Below are 24,259 nucleotides of genomic sequence, written 5' to 3' on the forward strand. Positions count from 1 at the left end.
TGGTTTTTCTGCTTGTAATTTGGTTGAACTGGACCTTTAACTCTCAAGTCTAAAGGCTCCCTACCACATGTTTATCCTCTTCATACCGATCATATTCATCATAAAACAAAACAAAACCATAATAACATGTAAAACACAAGCCAGGGTAGCCAGAAATATATTTTTTTTCTAGTTTATTATAAGAATATTGATTATATTTTTGGTTTGCACCGAAACATGAAAAAACAATGCCTAGGCATCCTCTACACTAATCTGATTTGGTTGAACAGGCATTGTAACCACTCAGCCCAAACACATTCACTTGTCCGATCATCCACACATTAACGTAATGCAAAGCTCCACATTAAACAGAATTACCAACACCACATTGCCTTATTTGCATCCACCGACAAACCACGCACTCGCATTCACTTACCATCAAATTCATTGACTTCTGTGGGGACGACATCCACTATCCACACATATTCATATAAACACACACTCTACTGTTAGGGTTTAACTGTTCGCAGGTGTTGATATTAGATACAAAAATAAACAGCATTTGAAAACACCGTATTTCATATACTGGTCATATACATTACATGATAAGATACATCGTGGATGTTAAACAGGACACTTGAAAGCACTTCAAAGGGCTGTCACACCTGGTTCATGAAGGAGAAGATACATGTTTAGTGTGCCTTGAATTCATAATGACCCGGTGATTCGTTCAGTTTACCATCACATTTATCTTAATAGACAGATGAAAGATTTGTCAACAGACATAATGAAGAATCTGTCTTCGACTTACAAATATGAAACATGAGTCAGTCTCCTGCATGTTTATACAGCAAGATCCATAATTACCTCCGCCAGGTAACACTGAAGTACATCAAAGGATGTTGGTCGTGACGATCGCTGGTTGCCATGGTAATGCCACTTTTGGGAAAACAGCTGTTTGCTTTGCCCAAGGTCCCCACTGACCGATAGGAAACACTCAGATGTTCATCAGCGTTTCCAGATTGCTGTAAATCTGTGATTCACCTCGGCTGAAAAGCCGAGTCTCGTTCCAAATTCAGGTGAAGTGACAGGAAGGTGTCGTACACAGGAGAGGACAGTCTGATGTCGTTATTTAGTCCTATACTGTAAGTTACCCAAACTTCATTTCCCCCGATGAGTAGCTGGCTGGAAACAGTTCATCATTTGAATGATCTTGTTATGAGGTAAGCGGGAGCACAAAAGACCCCTGCAAATCAAATAACCCCACCCCCCCCCCCACCCCGCCCCCACGATGCCGCTTCTCCACATACATTAGGACTAAAATGTTACAAAATACCCAGAGTATTAGAAACATTTGTTGCTCTGCAGCCGCGCAGCTGCGTCGAGAAGCAGGCTGAGCTCTTCCACGATCGAGTTAATGAATACAGCACATTAGTTATTACTGCACAACCTGAGGCAGCGGGACGACGTCCCTGTGCGAATGTTCGCACAGTAGAGCTGTCAGTTCCAAGAGGAGAGTCTCGTTGTCCTTACCAGCGACTCGAGACAGCCTTCGTCACTGTTAAGTGTGTCGGTTAACCCGTCAGTATCAGTCCTCTTACACCTCAGTTGTCCTTAGACAGGTAGCCCATGTTTGTGTTGGTGAGGAAGTCACAGGTGGGGATGCTGCTGACCGCCTGGTGGACGTTCATGGCCGTGATCTCTCTGGGTGCCCTGCAGAGACAAATGGACCCAAGTTAGGATTTTAACACTAGAAATAGGTTTTCAGACCGGTGCATCACTGGCTGGCTCCATAATGTGTATGATGGTGAAACACAGAGCTCTGAATCGATGCATTCAGACGCCTGTTCACTCAGTTCTGCGTCCCACTGTCTTACATCATGTCTGAAAACAAACAAAGTGTTCTACAGGCAAGGGCATCAGATTTTACTGATGTCTCTCCACAGAAAAGAAAAGCATGACGCTACCGGAGTTTACAGATATATTACAGACCAACAAAACAGACAAACACACATTTTGTGTGGGACTATTTTTAAAAGGTGGATTAATACGCATTTGGTGCTTTAGCAAGTATTTACGCCAGCCGAACACAGTATGGGGGGCTCAGTCAAAATAAAATATGGTAGCAATATTCCCCATCATGATAACACAACGCAGCGCTATAGTGCAGCTCACTGACGTGCTTTTAATGGTACTTGGACAACAATGGAAGTTTATGTCACTGAACGGATGCTGTAAATTAGGAAGTTCATTGTTATGGAATATTTTGTTTATATTCACTTTGTGGACATGCTGAGAACAGTCTGAGCATCAAACCGGTGGGTTGGACGAGCCCAACATATAATTAATAAAGTGAGAAATGGAGCACTGAGCAGGTTGCATGTGAGAGCGAGAGAGAGAGAGAGAGAGAGAGAGAGAGAGAGAGAGAGAGAGAGAGAGAGAGAGAGGGAAAAAAAAAAAAAAAAAAAAAAGTTGACCTGTTCGGAGGGGATTTGGCGTAGGCCCCAGCCAGAGCTTCTCTCAGGATGTCACTGGCAAACTGTTCTGTGGCCTGCGCACACACACACACACACACACACACACACACACACACACACACACACACACACACACACACACACACACACACACACACACACACACACACACACACACACACACACAGTGTCATCATTAGTCACGAAGAAGCAGTACAAGGTGAAATGCACTATCCTGTGCGGGTGCACATCTCATACATTATGTACATTCATCACTCGAGTAAAGAGTACGTTGAGGTGATGATGAGCTTCTGTAAATGGATAACTTTTTTTCTGTTCTGGCCTGCATAGTGACCGACCTTCAGAATCATGGCTTCGACTACTGGAGCGAACACGTTCTTCTCCACCTCCACCGGCTGGAAGGTGGCCCCGATCTGAAAGACACAGAAGGGTCATCGTATAAAAATATGAAGAGAGAGGCGCAGCTTGCTTTTGTTAAAAAAAAAAAAATTCAGATCCTAAAAGTAGCAAAGTAAAAGGATTTTATTGGTTCAATTCCGTTTCCAAAACCCCTCTGACCTGTTGCGCTGTTTCACTGACAAACTGGGCGGACACGGAGGGGCCCAGGAAGAATTTGGGCTCCACGTCAGCCTCCTGCTCCTCCTCTTTGACCTTTAGTTTCTGGCAGGCGGGAGTCACGGTGACGATGTCGACTATTTCATCGTCTGCTTCCTCCGGTTCAGTTTTCAGCAGGGCTTGCATCTGCTCCAGCCGCAGCACCAGCTCCTCGCAGCTACTCAGGGTCGACGGGCACTCTGCACACAGACCCGCATGGACATTTAACGCACCGTTTCACAAGCAGCGGTCGCGGCAGCAAAGCAGAAACAGCAGCCGCTCCAGTGAATCACTCACATTACAGATTCTCGATGTGGGGCTGCGTGATTAAAGCACAAGTGAGAAGTGTGACAGACCCAAGTTTGTAAAGTTGTTTACGATTTGTAAGTTCAACAGTCCGACAAGTCTACATCAAGATATTTGTGCAAGACAGAGGACGACGAGGAAAACACAACCAGAGATTGTTGTCTGGCTCGGGCGAGTGTGTGACTCACTGAGCTAAGCAGCCTCGTCTCTCACCCTTCAGGGACAAAAGACAGAATTAATGAGAGCTCCCTGTGAATAAAACAATGAGGCGGAACGAAAACACCGAGGCTGCACACTGGCTGCCCTCACACACAACCGGACCGCAAACACAGTACCGGATCAACTGGTAACTGCAGAGGCAATACACCCACACATGCAACACTGAAGGGGAAATATTGATCCACCGTGAGCTGCTGACAAGAGAAAAGAGCACACAAAACAAGCCAAAGCACAGTCACTGATCTTCCTGTGGAAGATATGCACCGAAACTACACACGGACAGAAACCCACCGGGCTCATTATCTATTTGCGTGAGAATGTCCTCAATGGACTCGTCATCGTTCTTGTGCTGGGGCTCAGGGTCGGGTGGCGTGTAGCCCCTCTGCCGGCACCACTGCACCACCTCTCTGGTCTTTGGGGGAGTGAGGGCCTGCAGGCGGGGTGAGCGGTCCAGCACATCCTGGACAAGCCGCTTCACTGCCACCGCTCGCTGGAGCTGCACGGACACATGCCAAATTCTATTAAGCAAAACTTACATTAAAGGCCTAAAAGCCCTAAAATCCACAGATTGACATAGATTAACAGTTTAGTTAATACCTTTTGAGTACTGACCAAAATACCAACATTTATGGGCACACGGTCTCTTTCCAGTCCTGTAGACACTACTTTGCAGCCCATCGTCCCCTGTTCTCATAGTGTAGATATAAATATCCACATCTAGGCTCCTCTGAGACCATTTAAAGTGGTAGATAAGGAGAACAGACAGCTAAGACATGGGCAGGCCTGTATGAGCTATTGATGAACCCGTTAGAAAAAGATGACAGGGGACAACTGGACAGAGATATACATCTGACCTGATAGAAACACACGAGGCAAGCAGAAATCCGGCACGAAGATAACAAAACTGCAGACACGGCAAGTTATCCCTGACATTACAGACGCCCTCAACCTGAAGAGTAGGTGTTAGTAAGTGGGTGCTATCACTATCAGACGGGATTAAATTAAACCTTCATCAAAGGAAACTGCTCTGTATCCAGGACTGTTAAATGTGCATATGTGGCCCTGCTTTCTCATTTTGAAAGACCCAATAAGTTTGACACATAAGACCATGTGCATGATTTCATGACAAATTGTAAGATATTCTGATCATTTCTTTTTCACAACAAAAAAAAAAATCTTCACAGGAAATGTACATCTCCACTGTACTATCATCAGTTTGGTTGTAATGTGGTTTACAGACACTGAATGGTACAAATAATAAACATCACTGGATTTATAATCACGAGCACACAAACAAAACAAAAACAACAACAAAAAAAAGTCACCTCTGAGGCTCTGCGCTTGCCGATAGTCCAGGAATAATACTGGTCTGTTGAGGAGGCACAAAATGGATGGGAGTCTTCAGCTAAACAAACGGAAAAAAACAGCTTAACAAAACCCAGTGTTTCAACTGTCAGACTTTTTCCTCTAGTTTCTGTATATAAAGTCTGTTTTCAAGCACACCAAAAGAAATGGAAGCTCACTTACTCTTTTCTGGCACAATTAGAGGGAACTTCTTCACCACGGCCGTCAGCAGCTGCATCATGGTCTCTATGTGTTCAGTGCTGAGGAAAAAGCAATCACAACTGTCAGGTTTACCATCTGGAAAATATTCACCGAAATGTCGGCCAGGAGAATAAGGTATTCTCAGACCCCTCCTTTAATACATCGGTAGCTGTGAAATAGCTTAAACAAATTAAACTCTGCTCTTCTTCAATGAAAAATTTTTGAAAGTTAAAAATGGAGCTGTTCACATTTAAGTGGTCAAATCTACAGCAACACCAAAAACCCTTGGATTACTCAGCGTCAGCGCGGGGCGCAGTGAAAAATCTATTTCTGCCTTTCCTCTGAACAAACATATTGCTCATTCCTCTAGAGCCCGATATATACTTGCTTTGCGTATGATGGCTGCCTCGCATATCTTGAGCCTGTTTTGACTGTTGGTTGTGTACGTCCTCAAAAAAAAAAAAATGCTAAGTGACTGCTGAACGCAATACAGACATGAACAGTAGGGGCAGTGTTCGGACGCGACGGGGTCAGTATGCATGAAAACAGCGACACAACGGCCGTTATTTGGAAGACAACTTAATAGACCGATGCTGTGTCTAATTTTTCTACTTTTTCTGTTAGTTCACTTAAAGGCTGATACAGCAGCAGCTTCCTCAGCTTACGTAGTTTTAAAATAGGAAGGTAGTCCCTCCCTTTCCGCTACGCAGCAATAACGGCGACTGTTGAGGCTTTTCATACTCTATTTGTGGGCCAGTATGAGTACATTATCCAGTTTGAACGTACTTATGCACTCAGAATAGAGGGTGTAAGCACACAATTATGCGATTTGAGACACAGCCTAAATCTGCAAATACCCGCATCTGTATGATGTGTCATTGCTGCTGCACTGTGACAAATATGCTTGTCAGAATAGCTGGCATGAGCTGCGAACCGTTTTGGAAGTAAATGTTGAAAACCTGCGAAAATAAATGGAAAAGAATCTGGGACCGTTATATCCGCGTGTGGGCGCCTGAGCTGGCGAAGCAACTTCATCAATCCTCATTGTTTATTGATTAAATAATGCATCTTAAGATTGCCCTCTAATGGAATCCTTAAGTAACACGTAAAGTACAGTACACTGGCAAGCATTTGAACAATTACGACACCGCTGGATGGCAACGTGAACACGTGGTTGAAAAAGCAAGTATATTTCCAGCGTTAGAAGCCAGTAAGCATGTTTGCTGTAAGTGATAGCAGCTTTACAACTCATCCCTGTCCTTACTTGATGAGGTCGTGCATAGAGTTATCTGCCCCTTGTTCCTGCTTGACGGTGGTAGCTGCAGGGGTAACATGGACAGAAGTGGGGGCCGGAGCAGTCACCGGGGGTGATGGACCAGCTGTGACAGCTGTGCCAGCACCTGGTTCGGTCTTCACTGTGGCAGCAGAGAACGACAGCAGGACAGCAAGTGTGAGAGAAAGGTTCGTTTTTATTCAACGCATACCATTTATTTAAATGGGAAGAGAAAAGGCAATGGTGAGGTGAAGATACTGGAGATGGGAGTTAAACCTTAATACTGTTTTGCGTACTGAGCAAAGTTATAACGCAAAAAAAACAAAATGGAGAGTGGGTGGAGTGAAGATGGACCCCTCTCACCTTGTGCCAGGGGCAGGGCAAGGGAGGGGGAGGCCTGGCTGGCAGGGCCTGGGGAGGCTCCAGCTCCAGCTGCTCCAGGGGTGGTGGAAGAGGAGGAGGAGGAAGGGGTACTGGAGACTGGGCCTTTAGACACGACTATACACGGAGAAAAACACACTCGGATGGATCAATGGCCCGTTAGGTAAATAGGTTTAACACTTAGATGAAAAATGAGAAGGGGGGGGGGAAGATGGGCCCTACAAAAGCTGCTCTTACAGAGAAGTGAATCTACAGTTTGTTTGTCTTCTATAAATCATTCTGTAGTCATCTGCATTGGGAAAAAGACTCAGCTCAGAGACAAACTAATTAAAGCTGTTATCTGCTATAGTCTTCCCCTGTTTTTTTTTGTTGTTGTTGTTTTTTTAACTTCTTGTCTTATATTTGTCATAGAGATACCTTACCTTTCCCAACAGGCATGAATATGGTCTGCAGCCCAGTGGACCCAGCGCCAACCCCCAGCTGCTTGAGCTGGTTGGCAGGAATGGTTAAAACTGTCTGCTGGTTGCTGGAACCTCCAGAGTGGATCTTCAGCATACCTGGACAAAACACAATCCATTCTTGATGGGAGAGCAATTTGTGTTTGGACCTGGACTATACTTGTAAACACATTCAAACCAACAGATAACCGTGATGTGAGGTTTCTTTCTGCCTACCTGACAGAGCAGCACCTGTCTTCCCTCCTCCGGCTGCCACTCCTCCGACTAATGAAGCTGCAGTAGCCAATGATGTCCCGCTGCTTTTGGACACACACACTGCCGTCCCTCCCCCTGCACCCTTGGACATGCTGATGACAGGCATATTGGGGTTCCCTTTTGCAACTGTCACTACGGCACCAGTTGAACCAACACCACCTTTCGTCATTGTGGCAGAGTTGCCAGCACCCTTGACTAATGAGGCCACAGTCGCCTTCGACAGGCTGCTACAGGCAGCAGCACTGGCGTTCTTAGCTGCACTGATTACTGCTGCTTGGTTGGCTGCCACCAGGAGTGAGTGGTGCTGAGAGGCAGACTTCCCACCATCAGCAGCCTGCGTGGGCACACAAAAACTCATCTGTCAACCAGGAAATACAAAAACTCTGCCCTTTTGCAACTTTTTCCAAAGTACAGCAAAGGCTGAAAAGATGCTCCATTCATTTTAAATTATTGATGTTCTGATGACAAACTGTGCTGCTTTAGTGTGAATACCAAGAGTCCATGAAAGAACACGTATACATTTTCGAGGATAAGATAGACCAATTAATAGTAAATTCATTTAAAAACACTCTAATGTATTTGGGTGAAAACTTTCATTTACAAAACAAGTCATTGGACACCCATTTAAAGGAGCAACATCTCACCGTATCGGCACTCACATGAGAGTGAATATGTTTACGATACATCAAATACTGATGAGACAAATCCGTTTACATCGACGCACAGGGGTATTTAAAAGAAGATTCCCTGTCGCTTGACCGAAGTTACAATTAACTGTCTATTCTTTATTCTGCTGATGTCTGTTTTGCAGTGCAGCTCCCGGAGTGAGCCGGGCTGATCAGGTCACTGGTTTTATGGAATTCTCAAAGACAAAAGAGTCAATTTCTCTCACAGAGTCCTAATAAAGAGCAGTTCTGTCTCGCTAGTGTTTGCATCAGCATCTCCAGTGTTTTTCCTGTGTTAATACTGTATATATATATATATATTACAAGTCGCACAAAGTGTTTCCATTTCTCTAGCTGTTGAGGCCCAGCCACTGATTCTAAAGCCGTTATCACCCAAACCCAGACTGCTGCTGATTGACTGCTGAGGGCGCTTCATACACCTTCTGAACTCTCTGCCATTTCTGACAAATACATCACCAACCCAGCTATTGTACTCACATGGGATCACTCCTGTTTTCTATGTATTCCAATTGCAAAGGCAAATTGTGCATTTGCATTTATCTCACTTTTACAAAAGATGGAAAAACTTATGCAACAGCGTTGAACTTCTAGTCAATATAAATTTGATGTCTGCACTTTAATACACAATGCATATAATTAAAAAAAAAAATTAAAAAAAATCACTAAAATCATTCCTACCAATTATTTTTGCAATTGGGAATTATTGAATTATTTTATAGCAGATTTTGTAGTAATTTAACAGGTTAGGAAATTTTGGTAATCATAAACAAAAAACAAAAAAACTGTTTACAAGCATAAACGAAATACTTCAAATCTATCTCAAAAGTAACTGCTGTTTGCATTAAAATGACTTTTAAAAAACCCCACAGCTGTCAGAAAAACACGAGGACCGTGAAACTCGCCTGTTGTTGGCTGGCTGCCGCTGCCGCAGCGCTGACAGAGCCGGGGGAGGAGCTAGCAGCAGTGATGACTCCACCCGTCATCCTCAGTGTGGTGGTACCCGGCTTGGACAAGTGGCCTGCTCCCGCTGCCGTTACCGTCTTAACAGAGCCGTCAGACAACTTCACCTGTGCACCCTGGGAGCCTCCCACCACCTGTCAATTATATTAGAGGAGCACTTACCCACTTATAGCAACAACAGCCCACATGAGCAGGATAAAACTGTCAGAGAAGCAACGGAGGGGACAGAAAATTCAAACAACAACAAATCAACGTATAAAAGACAACCTGCTTCACATCACTCTACAGTTTTCAGTTGGGCAAAGTGGTAAGAGATGAACATGGCTATGATGCTGTTATATAAAATGAGACAGATTAAAGTGCTTGATGGGACTTGTCCACCTCTAGCCCAGCAGCACATGCGTGAGTCAGGCCTACACCAGCTGTTGCCTGGACAAGTCCTTCAGTGTTACGGTCACATATGGGATGGAAAAGGAGGAAAACTGACCATGTGTGTGTCGACTGCTTTCATGTCACGTTTGAACAAAAATGTTTCGAAGCGTTTCCTCTGAAACTGCAGATGAAAGTAATCATTACAACGTTTTGATTAGACTCCAGCATATACTACTAAAATACGAGTCTGAATTGGAACTCATCAAATTTATTGACAAAGAAGGAAATTATAGTCATTCTTTCTAATCTGACAAATCTTGTAAAAACCCACTTAATCAAATGAAGACCAATGACGGGTAGTAAATTATTGAAATTAAATAGTGCTTTTAATGTGCTTTTTCTGTTCTTGGATACCATACAAACCAACATGCTTTTATAGAAACAAATGCAATACGAACCATATTATGAGATGTTGAGAAAATACTATTCAATAGAGCTCTATATGAAAAAAGGTCAACCTAAAAACTACATGAAAAAAAGAAAGCATTTGAGAAGTATGCCATATAAGAAGAAGTGCATAGCAATAAGTAAGAATAAGGTCAAGAGAATCAATATTTCAAGAAGAAGAGGAAACAGAAGTGCTGGCAAACATCAAAAGGAGGCTTTCAAGTGCAACTGTCTCAAAACTCTACCAGTCATTATTCAAGCACACTTTTTCCTCATTTATACCCCAAGAGACTAACCAGTTACAACCAATAATCACGGCTTAACCATCAGAATTGGACTGTTCGTGAAACAGTTAACAACACAAACAATAGTAGTAACTGCACCAGCTTCCATTAGTATCACACAGTCGAGTCCTGCCCTCAGACAAGTTCCCCAAACTGACCTGAGCCAGGATGGCCGCCTTCTGTCCAGCTGTCACCCGGATAGCCTGCTGGGTAACAGCTGCTGGAGATGATGCAGCATGACCTGCCGAACTGGAAGCTCCCTGCTTCCCTGAACCCTGCGCAGGCTGGCCGACCAGGAACGTACCCTGGCGAAAATGGACGAGAAGTTCCAAGTTAATGGTACAACTCCCTTTTAAACCAGTCTTAACACAGAGGTTTTATGTTACCAGTATTACACTGTAAAGTACAGTAGGACACATTTTCATAATATGCAAAGGATGACTATTTTACTTAGGAAAAATGCTTTTATTACAACTATTTAATTCTTCATTTATCATAATCGCTTACAGAAAATTTAATTCGCCTTTGGTAATTTATCCCTAAGATCTTGACTACAATATGTGTGTGTGTGTGTGTGTGTGTGTGTGTGTGTGTGTGTGTGTGTGTGTGTGTGTGTGTGTGTGTGTGTGTGTGTGTGTGTGTGTGTGTGTGTGTGTGTGTGTGTGTGTGTGTGCGTGTGTGTGTGCACCTTTAGCTGTTAAAGGAGATATGCGTAATATACTGCAGTATATTGTGAAGACATCACAGATCCTTTAAGATGGATCACTATTAGGAAAACACGGCACAGATTCCCATTTTAAATTGAGGTGGAAACCTCTGTAGGCCACTTCATTATATGCTGTTAGCTAAATGCACAGGCAGCACTGTTCTAAAGCTGCTAAAGCATGGATCAATGCTGCTATAATGAATGTGTCTAATTAAGAACAAGTCAGGCTCAACCTTTACAAGAATACAAAAACTTGAGAATCACCAAGGAAAAGAAATCCCATTTGAACACAGTGCAGGTCATGCTATAAGTGAATAAATTCAAAAATCGGTGTTTCTGTAACAGCGGTGGGGATAATGTGCACAGCATCTTCAGCAGCCTACAAAAATCGAAATTCACAGACACACAAAAGACATCAAAAAGAAAAAAATCATACCAGCGTATGAATGTCTGTAAGGTCTGTAATGCGGAGAAAATGTGTGTCTACCCACCTGTGGGGTCTGTTTAAGGATATAGGACGTGTAGGAGAGGTTGGAAGAGGAGGAGGAGTTCTGGGAGCCCCCGGTGCCTGCTGACGAGCTGCTCTGGGACTGCTGACCTAAATCACAGACAGCCACATACACATCAGTCTCAAATCAGATAAACAATCCTTTTATCCTCGCTCCAAAATTAACATATTATCTCTCTAGCTTCTAGGTGAAAGCATGATTTTCTAGACAGACACGAGTTATATTGGTTTAATGCTGTGAAGCTCATTTTCTTGAGAAAAAAATAAAAATAAAAATAAAAAAAGACAGGATGGTGCAAAATATCTTTGAGCAGAAAGAAACAAGATAGCCATGACTGACTCACTGGCCAGTAGGAGCGCAGCAGCCAATATCTGCAACAGTCACCAGCATGCCTCGAGTTGGAAAGTCACTACAAAAGTGGATTTCTTTTTCCCCAACTTTATGACGCGCCTCCAGCAGTAACACTTTTAATGGAGCCGTCTACAACTTGAGGCACGGAGGAAAATGCCCGGGCGAAAGCTTTTGGCTGGGACGCGAACCCCAAATCCTGAGTCACCTTCTCAATCGAGAATTTCTTTCAGTTTGTGCCACAAAAGTTCATTAAAGCTACCTAATCTAGTCTTCTATGTAAGAGAACCAGTGTACAGTTGTGGTCAGATGTTTACAAGCCCTCATTATAGACATGAATGTCATGGCAATACTGGACTTTCAAGGGCGTGGGTCATTTTGGAACTTTCAGTACCATTAAATGAACTAAGTGTATATATCCTTTAACCTGTGTTGATTTCAGAAAAGCAAAAAATATATTTAAAGCGTGTGTACCAACTTCTTTTCTTTTTCTCTATTAAAGATGTGTATTGTACAATCATTTTGACCCAGAACAAAATCATTTCAAAGAAATCATTGAAAGCTCAATATTGCTATGACGTTCATGTGTACGTCCGACCACACCTACATCTATTATTAAAATGTGCTGCGTGTAGTGAGATGCTCAACTTTTATCGGTGTTCCGAATTCACTTGGATAAACTTGGAAATTACCATAAAGACCCAAATTGAAGACAACGTCCTAGAAACTATATTCATAGTATGGAAGCTGTATTATATTTGAGGACATGATATTTAAGTGTTGAGAACAACAAGTGTCCTACTTTAATTGATTAATTACATTTGAGAGTTAATGGGTTGTGGCTGCTGCAGCGTGAATGCTAAGCTGCTTTTTACTGTTCTTCCTGCAGTGTGGATTCTTAAGTTAATCAGCCCATTCAAGTGTTAACTAAGACCAACCTAACCTGTACTATCTGCTGGCTCATGTTATGTGCTACAGGGTCACATAGACATTAATACAGGGTCACAAAGAGCTTTATTACGAGAATGGCAAGACATTCAACAAGATATTCTTTGAACTGCTCAGTCAAAGAAACTCTTTCCTTGTTCTTAAAACCCAGAATTTCAAGAGGAGTGTGTCAAGTACGTGACTGAAAATCAGAACGACAAAGGGAGGGGGAGGAAAGGCTAAATCACTATTAACTGACTCTGGGTTACTTTGTCGATGTCATTAATACGGGATGTAACATGTCTTACTTGCAGTGGAGGCTCGGAGGATAGCTCCCTGTGGAATAAGAAGCAGCTTTCCCTTCCCCGATGGGTTTTTACTGTTGGTGGTCAGGTAGAGCTTGGTGCCTGGAGGCAAATTGGCTAGATTGGCCAGATTGTTCGCTGGCAGCTGAAGAGTAGCCATCACTAAGAACATACAAATGAATATTAATATACAATATGGATATATTTTCCTTGACTGAACCGGAATACAACACATTTTATAGTTAGCATTTAAAAGTAGAAGGTTAAGTATACTACAGGCCCTGTACTACCTTTAAGTCAGAAATCGTGTTTTCCAAATAACGAGTAAAACAATAGAGAATAAATAAACAACTTCCTAATATGTGCATGCGCCCTGTTGTAAAATTGTAATTACTTGTTCTGTTCTACCTGCATGACATTGTACATTGGATGTATATATACGTGTGTGTGTGTGTGTGTGTGTGTGTGTGTGTGTGTGTGTGTGTGTGTGTGTGTGTGTGTGTGTGTGTGTGTGTGTGTGTGTGTGTGTGTGTGTGTGTGTGTGTGAACTCTGACCTCCACTCTTGCCACTTGAGCCACCAGCCGCCTTGGTAGCAGCCTGTTGACCTGAGATGCTGCTGGCTCCACTGACAATGGCTTTAGCGACTCCCTGAGCCAAAACCTGCTTCCCACCCATCACCTTGGAGACAGAAGTGTTGCCCTTGGCAACCAGAATCTGTCCACTACTAATAGCAACTTGTTTGACTGAAGACTGAAGCGCTGAGTTAACAGGAATACCCAACATCTGGAAATAAGAGAAGTGCCATGTTAAGTTTCTGAACGATCAACTTTTTACTCACAACTACAGTATATTACAATTAACATGTGAATTATTGATACGCTTGTGTGGGAGTGTCAGGGCATATCCAAGAGAGACTGACCTTGCTAGATGTGGCCCCTGTGGCCCCTCCGGCCTGTTTCTGTGCTGCCATGGAGATCATGTGACCTCCCTTCACTGCGACAAACTGGTGTGCTGCTGTAGCAGCAGGTTGCTGCTGGCTGGTTACTGTGGAAACCATCTGCTGTTGCTGTGTTGAAACTTCCCCTGGCTCTTGCTTGATGATAACCTGCAAAACAAACATGGAGAGGGACTGTAACGGTAACACCAGCCACACTGCTTTGAAACAACAACAAGTTGAAGATATTGCAGCTGGTTAAAGTATTCTTTTACTCTGTAGGCAACAGAAAAATCCTGTATATTATTAATATAATGCTTTGACTGTACATGAAGATCAGCTTTTTAAAGGTTAAAGAGAAAAGATTCGTAGCTTAAAACAAATTTTGGAAAATAAGCATCATAATTTATTCATCAAGTCGATGATTTTACATTCCCCATCTGTCCTTATCTACCCTGGCCTTTAGTACAACTGCAGATATCAGTGCTTTATAACTAAGAGAACTACGAAATCTGAACCAATGCGAGCGCCACTATGATAAAACAGAAATTTTAAGTGGAATCATGTTTCATTCTTTGTGGATAGTGATGAGATGATGAGCGTGTGGGAGTGGGAGGATTTTACTGCAGGCTATTGACACAGTTTTCGTGAAACTGAACTGTGCAATTCTCTCTGCAAAGCTCCCGACACCCCGTCCCCATCTTTAGAATGATGTTCCATTTAAAAAGCTGCCAAGGCACTCGCATCTGCTGAAGATAGCACCCTGGTCTACTATTATTATCACACTGCTTTGTTGAAAGATACAGATACTACAGGGACAATCTTAACAGTGTGAGGACAGCTCAGTAAAAAGAGATGTTTTAGTCCATAAGAAGTCATGTTTAATGTTGAAACCTTGAAGTCTCAGCCAACTCACCCTAACCCCTGAGGAGAGGAAGGTGCCCGTGTGAACTTTAGGCGCTGGAGAACGTGTGCCTTGAGCAGCAGACTGTTTGGCAGACGGGCTTCCTGTGAAATAATTCACACACAATAAGTCACAGAATAGATGACTGTGCTGGAGAAAGCCACAGCAGTTCCTGTAATCCTTTCCAGAGATAGCAAGGCCATAGCTGTGCAAGGTAACAGTGTCGTGTCAGTGCTACTCAGCGTGGGTGTTGAAGCCCAGGTTTGGCTGCACTGTATTCCCTCACAGAGCTGAAGTTTTATTCCTTACCTACTGCATTCAAATTTGTTTCATTGCAGGGTTGGTAAATCAGCCAAAACACCCACATCAACCTCATCCAGCTTGATAAAACATCATTTAACAGCACTCCAACCCGGCTGCTAGATTTGGTTGAGCTGCGCATTTGTGGAGAAAGTGTAGGAGTGGCTGAGTGGGCGTGAGAGAGCAATCTAGGGGAAAGAGCTCTTACGGGAAATATGAACTGACGCTGCTGATGTGAGGAAGTAAATACGACGGCTATGGTCATGTAAGATGACCTGGCTTCGTGAACTGGTGATGCTGGCAGGAAGTACACACTTGTTTCATCTGGCAGTGAACTTAATCTTTGTAGACAACCACAGACCATATTCATGGAGAAATACACAAATATATACAAAACTTGATGCGAGTGCGGGGTCTCATCCAATATCTTCCTAATCTGTCCATGAAGCACATCACCTCAGTCACCATGGTAACCTCTCTTCCAGCAACTATCCTGCTGGCTCACCACACGTCATACTTTAGGAGTGCAAAATGGGGACAAAAAGAGAGACTCAGGGACACAGCCAGAGAAAACACAAACAGAAAGGAGGAATACACAGAGCTCGAGAGAAAAGAACAAAGGGATAAAAGAGGACAATAAAAGAAGCCAAAACATATATTTGGAGAGAAACAGACAGAAAAGAGGAGTTTAGAGGCTATTATTCATCATCTGTCGGGTACATTCTTCACAGCCATTTATATATTCTGCGTGGGCGGTTCAGACACCGCTGTTCAATTTCGCTACAGGTCCACTTCCGATTTGAAGCAGCACATTGACACTGAGTAGGAGATGTGTACCTGTGGAGGCAGCAGATGAGGAAGCCATGCCGATCACTTGGCCTGGTTTGTCAACAATAATATAAGGGTTGTTGAGTGCAGAGGAGGAGCTCTGCTTGCTATGGACAGGGGTGGAGGTCGTGGGTGTGCGGGGTAGTGGGGAGTGGCTTGGGGTGGAGATGGGTGACCCTGTGGGGGTGAAAGTACACAGGCTATTAGAGGATAATGACAAATCAATGTGGAATAAGGTGCAAGTGAAAAAATGCTTCAGGGCTTGTTGAGATTTAGCACAAAAAAGCCTTCCTGTCGAATGATAGGGTGTGGGTGAATAGTATTTTAACTTGATACTAATCTGTGGAGTGTGTTTAACTATATACAATATTTGGTCACAAACTCAATTTTTATGAACCTCTATGCAAAATTAAAACATGTTCCTAGGGGCTCCCAGATGTGTGATGAAAATAAATGTTAAGTGACATACAGTACATGTGCATGCGTGTTTGGTATACTCTATTTCTGATCTTTGTGCAACAAGCAGAACGTTGATGTCATTTTGCATTCCCTTATTTTGTGGATAGTTGATTTGGACAAAAAAATGTTTAACCCTACATCAAGCAGAAAGGTTTTGTTTAATTAGTAGGTTGTCATCATGTCTACCAGATTTGGCTATTAAAACAAATATGTGCCTGTAAGAACACGAGAGAAGCCTTTTTCATTTGATCCCTAAACTCGGATGTGCAGCATATTCCAAACAATGACTGTCCTCACTCTAAGAAGTTGAGAATGTGCATCGATACCAGGGAACAAAGTGTGCAAATTATAAGCAACAGAACCAACATATTAATATGTCATATGTCAGTTTGGTGGGTTTTTTAAAAAAAAAAAAATTATTTTTTATGTTGGCATTTCTTAATGAGTTTCATATTTCATCTGCATGAAAACAGTAATAAAAACTATTTTGAAAAGAATTAGATGAAATAAGGTTGTGTAACTTGCACTTCTCTCATTCGAGTGGTAGAATCCCCCCCAAAAAATGTATGAAGAGGAAGGAAGGCAAAGGGATGAAAATGTGAAAGCGACACTGGTTGCAGACACTTACCTGAAACTATTTTACAGCTCATGGTGATTGGTTGGAATGACTTCCCGGGAGACTCAGCGGGACTCGGAGGCTGTCCTTGGGGGACAATCTTACAGCTTGCTGTGATAGGCTGGAAGGCAGAGTTGCCATGGGAACCCAGAGTGATCCTGTCACCAGCTTTGGGTCGTGTTGGAGTGCGTTCGCCAGCGGTGAGGCTTGTACTATGACCACCTGCAGGCCTCCCCATTTCTGCTTTGATGAAACCTGAAGATGGAAGAGTAGATTTCATTAAAAGTCTGTTTAAACTTCATCTGAAGTTGATAATCACATTCTGACAGTTAGACCCGAGGCTTCAGTATTCCCAGTGAGGTAGTGAAGTTTGCTCATGACCCATTTTACATCAACCCTGAGGCAGACTTCAGTGTAAAAGCAAAAGAGGTAATGTCTTGAAATGATGTTGAAATATCAAAATCAAGGCAGTGTAGTTTCTCTCACTGACTCAAACAGGCTCACAATGACAGAAGTCTGATATATATGATAGTTCTGTAGTTCTAGTGGTAGATCACCTGACTGGGGTATGTTTTCACTGTTAGTGACATTGCAAACACGAAAGATCTGTTGAATGATGACTCAAACAGGCCAACCCACTGCAAGACTGAATTAGATTTTCATCTTAAAAAAAATATGGATATGGACCTGATATACGCGCCAATCGGTTCTGATTGTATTATGAACAGGCCCATTTATTGTTATGGCCCTGTTCATGTAGATACTATTTTACTATATTCATATTGTTTTCTACTTTTGTGGATTTGGATCTCCGTGGTTGTATTTTTTTGCACTTCTGTATCAAGCCTTGTAACTGAAGCTTTCCAGTCTTTTTATATAGACTAGCTGCTGTCTGGAATTAATACAGTGAAAGTGAAAGAAAATGGATGCGTATGACTAGTTTATTCCTTGTGGTTAACATCATACTTACTGTGAGTATGAGATTAATTCAAAGCCATAAATTGACAAAATATAATAATAAGTGATTTGGATGTTTGGTCCTCTTGCTATTGAAGTTAAAAAGCCCTTACATACATCATCAGGTAGGTGTCCCGGAATTCTTAAAATGTACTATAATATCCCTTTTCATGCTCGTGTTTAAAAAGTGTCTCTGTTGGCGTACCTTTGTCTACAATGGAGTCATGCGACATGGGAGAGCTAGAGTGTCCATAAGCCTGGGTCAGGGAGGTGGGCAACATGGGGCTGGCTGCTCTGTGAGTCACCTTGGAGGAAGAGGGCGGAGGGATGTAGTCTTCCCCAAGAGAATTCCTATAGAGTTCCACATCAACCACCTGCAACAAATACAGCTCATCGTCAGAGTAAAGCTCTGAGGAAAAAAAAAGTCACACCGGACACACAGTGAACATTTGATAACTTACAGTTTCTGCCCCGAGTGTCTGTAGCCCAGTGTATGTTCTGTCCAGCTGTAAGAGGACAATAGAAGTCAAAATAAAGACTTTAGAAAACTTTAAGCTACACAATAGAGGCAGTGAAATAGATAAATGACGTATAATTACTATACGTTTAAGTGATATAAATGCTTCCTTATAAGGATGACCAAATCAAATTACCACAAACATCGGATTAGATTGTGCTACAAAGTAGTCATGAAGCAAAGCAGATACTTTGTCTTTGTTTGTGAAACAACAAATCCATGCGATCTTTTGAAGTCCTGTCTTTACTGAATCCTGTGTAGTTAATTATCATGTGCAGATTATCAGTTGTAGATGTCATCAAAGACACAAAGTGAATCATTTACCCATCAGGATGACAACAAGAGGCTCAGTTAAAATTGCATGTGGAAAAACACTTTCACAGTCGGAAGAGGAGAGGCAGCTGAAAGATGACGTGGTCTATGATGTGGTCTGACCTTTAGCTGGTGGATGATGTCAATACGTTTGTTGCGAGGGTCTTTGAAGTGGATCTGGATCCTCACAGGAAACTCACCCCAACCGCGACGTGTTAAATGAAAGGGAGGCTCACTGAGAACAGACACATTAAAAATGGCTTATGTAACATCATTAAAATACAAATGCGGAAGGAAACATATCTAGGGAGAATCCATCACAATGCCTTTGTGGGGGAAAAAAAAAAAAACCTCTCACCCTGTTTTCTCACTGAGACTTAGTTAATAATCTCTTAAAATCAATGACTTGGCTCTCATCTTCTTCCCCTTTGAAGCTTGAGGTTTTCATCCCAACATGACACTGATCTGACTGCCCGCATGTGTGCCTGAATATTATATGTCTGTTCACGACACCCTGCAAGTGCTGCATTTTGTTTTTTCTGACTTTTATTCATCCCCTCATCTACATTCAGCCTGTGTTGAGAGTCAGCAGAGAACATCGGGCTTGTGTAGAGTTCACCGAGAATGAAGACTCGAGTCAGTCGAGGGGAGCTTATGAGCAGCTGCAACGGCAACGTGAGCACTTTGTCAGCTCAAACAGCCAGGAGGCTACAGCTCAGGATAAGGATTGCTGACTGATGAAAGAGATCATTTATTCAGAAGCCATGGGCAAACTTAAATCCTTTGCCGTTTTTGGAGGATAATACCCGAAATGAGACATCTCAACTGCAGAACTCAACACCACAAAAGTTCTGTTCCTTCTAGATGATTCCTAAATTAAGTGTGCAACACTGATCTACACACCTTAGTGCCTTGGGCAAAGAAAAAGACCAGACTGTGTGTATAATTTAGGCGTGTCCAGTATCACTCATGTTGATGTTGCCTTCCAGTCTGACACATGTGGTTGATAATGTTACTTGTAAAGATGTGTCTGTTCAATCTCCGTCATTAATATATTCTTTGTTATTTTTCAGAAATACGAACTACTGCGAAGATTAACCTGAAGTAATTATGACTTAGTATGATAAACATTGCTTTTCACAGTAGACTGTGTATAATTTAGGCGTGTCCAGTATCACTCATGTTGATGTTGACTTCCAGTCTGACTCGTGGTTAATAATGTTACTTATAAAGATGTGTCTGTACAATCTCCATCATTAACATATTCTTTGTTATTTTTCAGAAATACGAACTACTGGGAAGATTAACCTGAAGTAATTATGACTTAGTATGATAAACATTGTTTTTCACAGTGATATGACCGATGGGATGAATGAGTTGCAGCGTCAAATATGCACAAGGGGGCACTGTTTAATAAAAGATTTCCATGACGGTCTGTTTACTGCTGAGACAGTGGAACACAATGTGAATGTTAGCAGAACGTTTTTTTTTTTTTTATTGGAAGTTGAATTACATGTCAGCTGCTGATGAAAACTATCTCTTACGCAAGTGTTATTATTGTTTCCTTACTTCCATCAGTTTAGCAAGTGGTGTGTGGAGAAAGGTGGGGCAAACTACTGAGCCAGAATACAAAATTTGGGGGGGGAAATAAATGATGTGTCCACCCGGAGGGAAAATCTTATTGGAACAAGTTTGTCCCTGTCTTTTGACTCCCATTGCTGCCTGAGGAAACCACATGATACAGCAGCCAGCTGACAATTTTTTTTATAAGAGGAGAAGCTTGGCCTATTAAAATAATGTGTGCCTGAGTGAGGCGTGCTTATGAACACTTTATCTGATATAATATACAAAACACCAAACTGGCACAAACCTGACTTCCACTAGGTCATTGGGCTTGTAGCTGGGATGCAAGAAGAACCAGACTTTCTTCACAAAGTGGTTGATGCTAGGTTCCCTCCTGGAGCCTCGGACGTACACCATCCACTTATGGGTAGACTGGTCGTTCTCTTCCCGCATGTCAGGGGGAATGTACCTGACAGTAAGAAACAAAGAGGAAAAACAGCCAGAGGCAGTGAGGAACACAGGGGATGATGTACAGTCATTTGGTTTAAGACGGTTAAGGGAGGAGGAGTTCAACATGACGCAAGTAGCAAAATCAAAACATGTGCAAAGGACCTGGTACTTTTTGCAATGTATTTGTCTAAAACCTCAGAGAAGGGTAGAACAGGTAGAAGAGGGGATTAAGGGAAGACAGGGCCGATCCTCTCAGGCCCCAGGGGGAAATAAATGAGGTAAAAAGGTATTTTCAACTTTGATCAAGACCAGGCTTGCCGTAAAACTGAATTACAGCGCACTCTCTCTCTCTCTCTCTCTCTCTCTCTGTCTCTCGTGATCAATTTAAAAAAGCAATCTTCATTTGTGACTTTAAACTTTTTCATCAGTTAAAAACAAAAATAGACCCTGATCCAGGCTCCTAACCTCTACATTGGAAAAACCTGCTCTGCAACATACTGAGTCAGAACAACAACTAAGTGAGGAAGGTATTAGTTTGGTTGCATACTTGGATACATTCCCCACTACGATTGTCTTCTTTGCATAGAGTCTTGAGGCCTCGTCTCCAGTGGTGTGATAGGTCACCCTCTGCTCAGCTCCTATGGACGACGGAACACCGAAGGTGTCCTGCAAATAATCAAAAACACAGCAGGCTTGATGAAAGGCTAAAAGATGACGCTGGTACCCACTTCACCTTCATCAAACCATCAATAACCCTGTCATTTGTCAGGGGAACTCACTTTGCACGTGTTACGTCCAGGTCTGCGTTCCTGCCTGCTGCTGTCCTCTCGCCACGATCCCTCTCCGTTCCTCTCGGTTCCCTCTCCTTGCTGCGAGAGGGACTCGGACTCTGAGTGCACCAGAGACAGAGTCTCAGAGCCCTGGTTGAGAGGCGACGACGAACGGGATGGGGACTCGAGGAACCGGCGGATGGCTGGATGGTTCAGCACAGCGGGGTCACTTTTAGAGGGGTGCTGGGACACGGAGGAAATGCTGGTTAACGCAACTAAACCGTCCCGCCAATTTAGAGCAGCCGTCCGAACCGAAACGTGCGTGAACTCACTTCTGGGAGCTTTGTTATTCCAGTGTTGGCGTAGTAATTGGCCACTATGCACGCCCGTAGCTTGTCCATCATCCTCCTGGCTTCATTAAGTCGCTAGAAAACCATAAGAACAACAAATAAACCAACATGCTCTGCTTTACATTGAACATAAACAAAAAGTCTGTAAGTGACTTTCCATAACAGCACAGCTTTTTCTACATTACTGACAACAAAAACAAAACAACCAGTTGTAAAGTAAAGTAAAGACCGTTTTTCTAATAACATCCACACACCTGACTGATCACATCTATCTCGTGCTCCTTGTTCTTCATCTCCAAAGAAAACTGCTCCCTGATGATAGTTTCCATTTTCTGTACTGCTGCTTCTCGAGCTGATAAACGAGACGACAACAACAACAACAACAACAACAAAAGGAAGAACAACTATTAAAGAAACAGGGAACAAGTGGGAACATTTTGGGATTTGAACACAACAACGCAAAGCAGGTGTCCTGGCGGCAACTTACCATTATGTTCAGCTGCTTTGTTTCTCTTACTGTTGAGCACCAGCGAAATGTCTTCATAGTCGGGATCGCTGCCCTCGATTTTCCTTTTAATCCCCGACATGGCTGTCTGTAAAGAAAACACACGTGAAGGGAAAAGTGCTCAGCAGCAGCCAGCGTTAGTTTGTTGTTGTTGTTGTTGTTGTTTTATCACTTCAATGCTCTGATTTCTAGTTGTGACAGAACTTAGCGTTGAATTAAGGTGGCTAGCAGTGAAGCTGAAAGCTAATGCCCAAAAGCTAACACAACGTTAGCCGGCTGTCTACCCATCTAACACGTTTCAAACTGTTGACCGAAAGTCTTCAATGAAGCAAACGTAAGCGGTGAATATTAAACAAACCCCCCCCCCTCGTGTCTCACGAGCTCTGCGTTTTGATGAATCCGTCCCTGTCGTCCTGCCGGCAGCGCTGCAACGTTATCAACCCCCTGTTTTGCTAATTTAGCTACTCGCTTAGCACACAGTTATAGAAACCGATTCAGTCTGTATGAAATGCAAACTTACTGGCGGTACTCGCGCTGTGGAGCAACGTTTCTTTGGTAGGCGTGTGTTTTAATTCAACGCGAGCATATCCTTTGCGTTTTGCCGTGCTCAGCCCCCACTCGTGTTTTGCAAATTGATAAATATCGAGGTGGACAGGAAGCTAACTTAAGTAGTGGATAGTTAGCCTTGCAGTTCCGCCGATCGGCCGCCGGGGGGCGCTGTTTTTACAATAACAGACCAACCGTGATCATCTCCGTGTGTCATTTGGTTCGCTGGAAAAAGGATGTGTTTTAGGTTAGGTTAGGGTAGGTAGTTACTTTATTCATCCTCAAGGGGACTTTTTTTTTTTTTTTTTCCGCTACAGCAGTATACAGGAAAGCAATAAAATAATAAAAAGCAATAAAATAACAGTAAAAAACAAATTAAATATAAAATGCACAGTATATAGAGTACAGTATATATATATATATTTTAGATACAAACAACCAAGAAACACAGACAACAGTGTTATTGTTGTGTAATGGATTTTGCCAGAGGTGATTTATTGTACAGTCTGATTGCAGCGAGCAGGAATGATCTCCTGTATCTGTCCTCGTGACAGCCGGAGCTGGAGGAGTCTTTTGGAGAATGTGCTCCGCTGTCCCTGCAAGCAGCAGGTGGAGCAGGTTATTTGCATCACCCGTCCCCTAAGCATTTACTTAAATAACTGTCCGTATGATTTACATATAAACTGCAATGAAGATGGCATGTCACCCTGTGTACCCTCATTACATTACTGGAATGATAACATGATCTGATGACATTACAATGCACAAGAACTCTTCAGGCATTTTTCTTACGTTATCATTTCCGTGAGTAATTCGGTGGAAATCCTTTGAGCCATCACATTAGTACGACAGCATTGTGACAAAAAAACTGGCAGTGATTCTGGACAACAATGAAAACATTGTATAATCGTTGCCAATGCTGCTATCAGTAAGCTCTGTCAGGTAAAGGGTGTACTGTACTTCAGAATTTTGAGAGCCAAAACCAGATAACGGGGATCAAGTTTCTGATGAGCAGACCTGAGATGATCAGTACTGGGATCAGTTCCACTTGCCATAGCCTACCATCACGCAGCCTTCACAGAGCTTCACCCCCTACTTTGCCCCAGGAGCATGCATTATCAGGCACCTCAGGGTACATGTTTTGTCACGCAGACAGTTAAACAAGCAATGATGCCAAAAATTTTAAGCCACTCAA

The 24,259-nt window shown here is 42.8% G+C and overlaps 1 protein-coding gene across 3 annotated transcripts; it reads right to left on the reverse strand.

Annotated features, from left to right (window-relative positions):
* Positions 1-35: 35 nt before the first annotated feature.
* yeats2 (YEATS domain containing 2) lies at positions 36-23,210 on the reverse strand. 3 transcript variants are annotated; one of them, XM_069706227.1, is made up of 30 exons: positions 23,039-23,210; positions 22,501-22,606; positions 22,268-22,365; positions 21,996-22,088; positions 21,673-21,906; positions 21,441-21,559; positions 20,751-20,912; positions 19,004-19,115; positions 18,513-18,557; positions 18,257-18,425; positions 17,107-17,349; positions 16,029-16,196; positions 14,904-14,995; positions 13,973-14,158; positions 13,608-13,836; positions 13,056-13,214; positions 11,455-11,561; positions 10,416-10,562; positions 9,097-9,288; positions 7,470-7,842; positions 7,218-7,352; positions 6,778-6,912; positions 6,406-6,556; positions 5,124-5,200; positions 4,922-5,001; positions 3,888-4,092; positions 3,036-3,271; positions 2,816-2,890; positions 2,457-2,530; positions 36-1,692 (listed from the first exon to the last, which is right to left on the reverse strand). In XM_069706227.1, exons 2-30 carry the CDS (start codon positions 22,598-22,600, stop codon positions 1,584-1,586), a joined length of 4,305 nt encoding a protein of 1,434 aa, XP_069562328.1. In that variant the 5' UTR covers positions 22,601-22,606; positions 23,039-23,210; the 3' UTR covers positions 36-1,583. The 3 variants fall into 3 exon arrangements, with proteins under 3 accessions (XP_069562328.1, XP_069562329.1, XP_069562330.1); XM_069706228.1 differs by lacking the exon at positions 23,039-23,210 and adding an exon at positions 22,897-22,958; XM_069706229.1 differs by lacking the exon at positions 6,778-6,912.
* Between the last annotated feature and the right edge of the window lie 1,049 nt (positions 23,211-24,259).

This window comes from Brachyistius frenatus, unplaced genomic scaffold (assembly GCF_029030835.1).
Source record: "Brachyistius frenatus isolate BFR_SWC_R1_liver_20210118 unplaced genomic scaffold, ASM2903083v1 Contig_61, whole genome shotgun sequence".
Taxonomy (NCBI): Eukaryota; Metazoa; Chordata; class Actinopteri; family Embiotocidae; genus Brachyistius; species Brachyistius frenatus.

Excerpts from the sequence above, each read along its gene's own strand:
- yeats2 (XM_069706227.1), bottom strand. The coding sequence starts at position 22,600 with ATGTCGGGGATTAAAAGGAAAATCGAGGGCAGCGATCCCGACTATGAA. Across the intron at positions 20,913-21,440 it reads GTAGTGGGGAATGTATCCAA|GTACATTCCCCCTGACATGC; the intron begins GTATGCAACCAA and ends TCTTACTGTCAG. Across the intron at positions 17,350-18,256 it reads TGACTCCATTGTAGACAAAG|GTTTCATCAAAGCAGAAATG; the intron begins GTACGCCAACAG and ends TTCCATCTTCAG.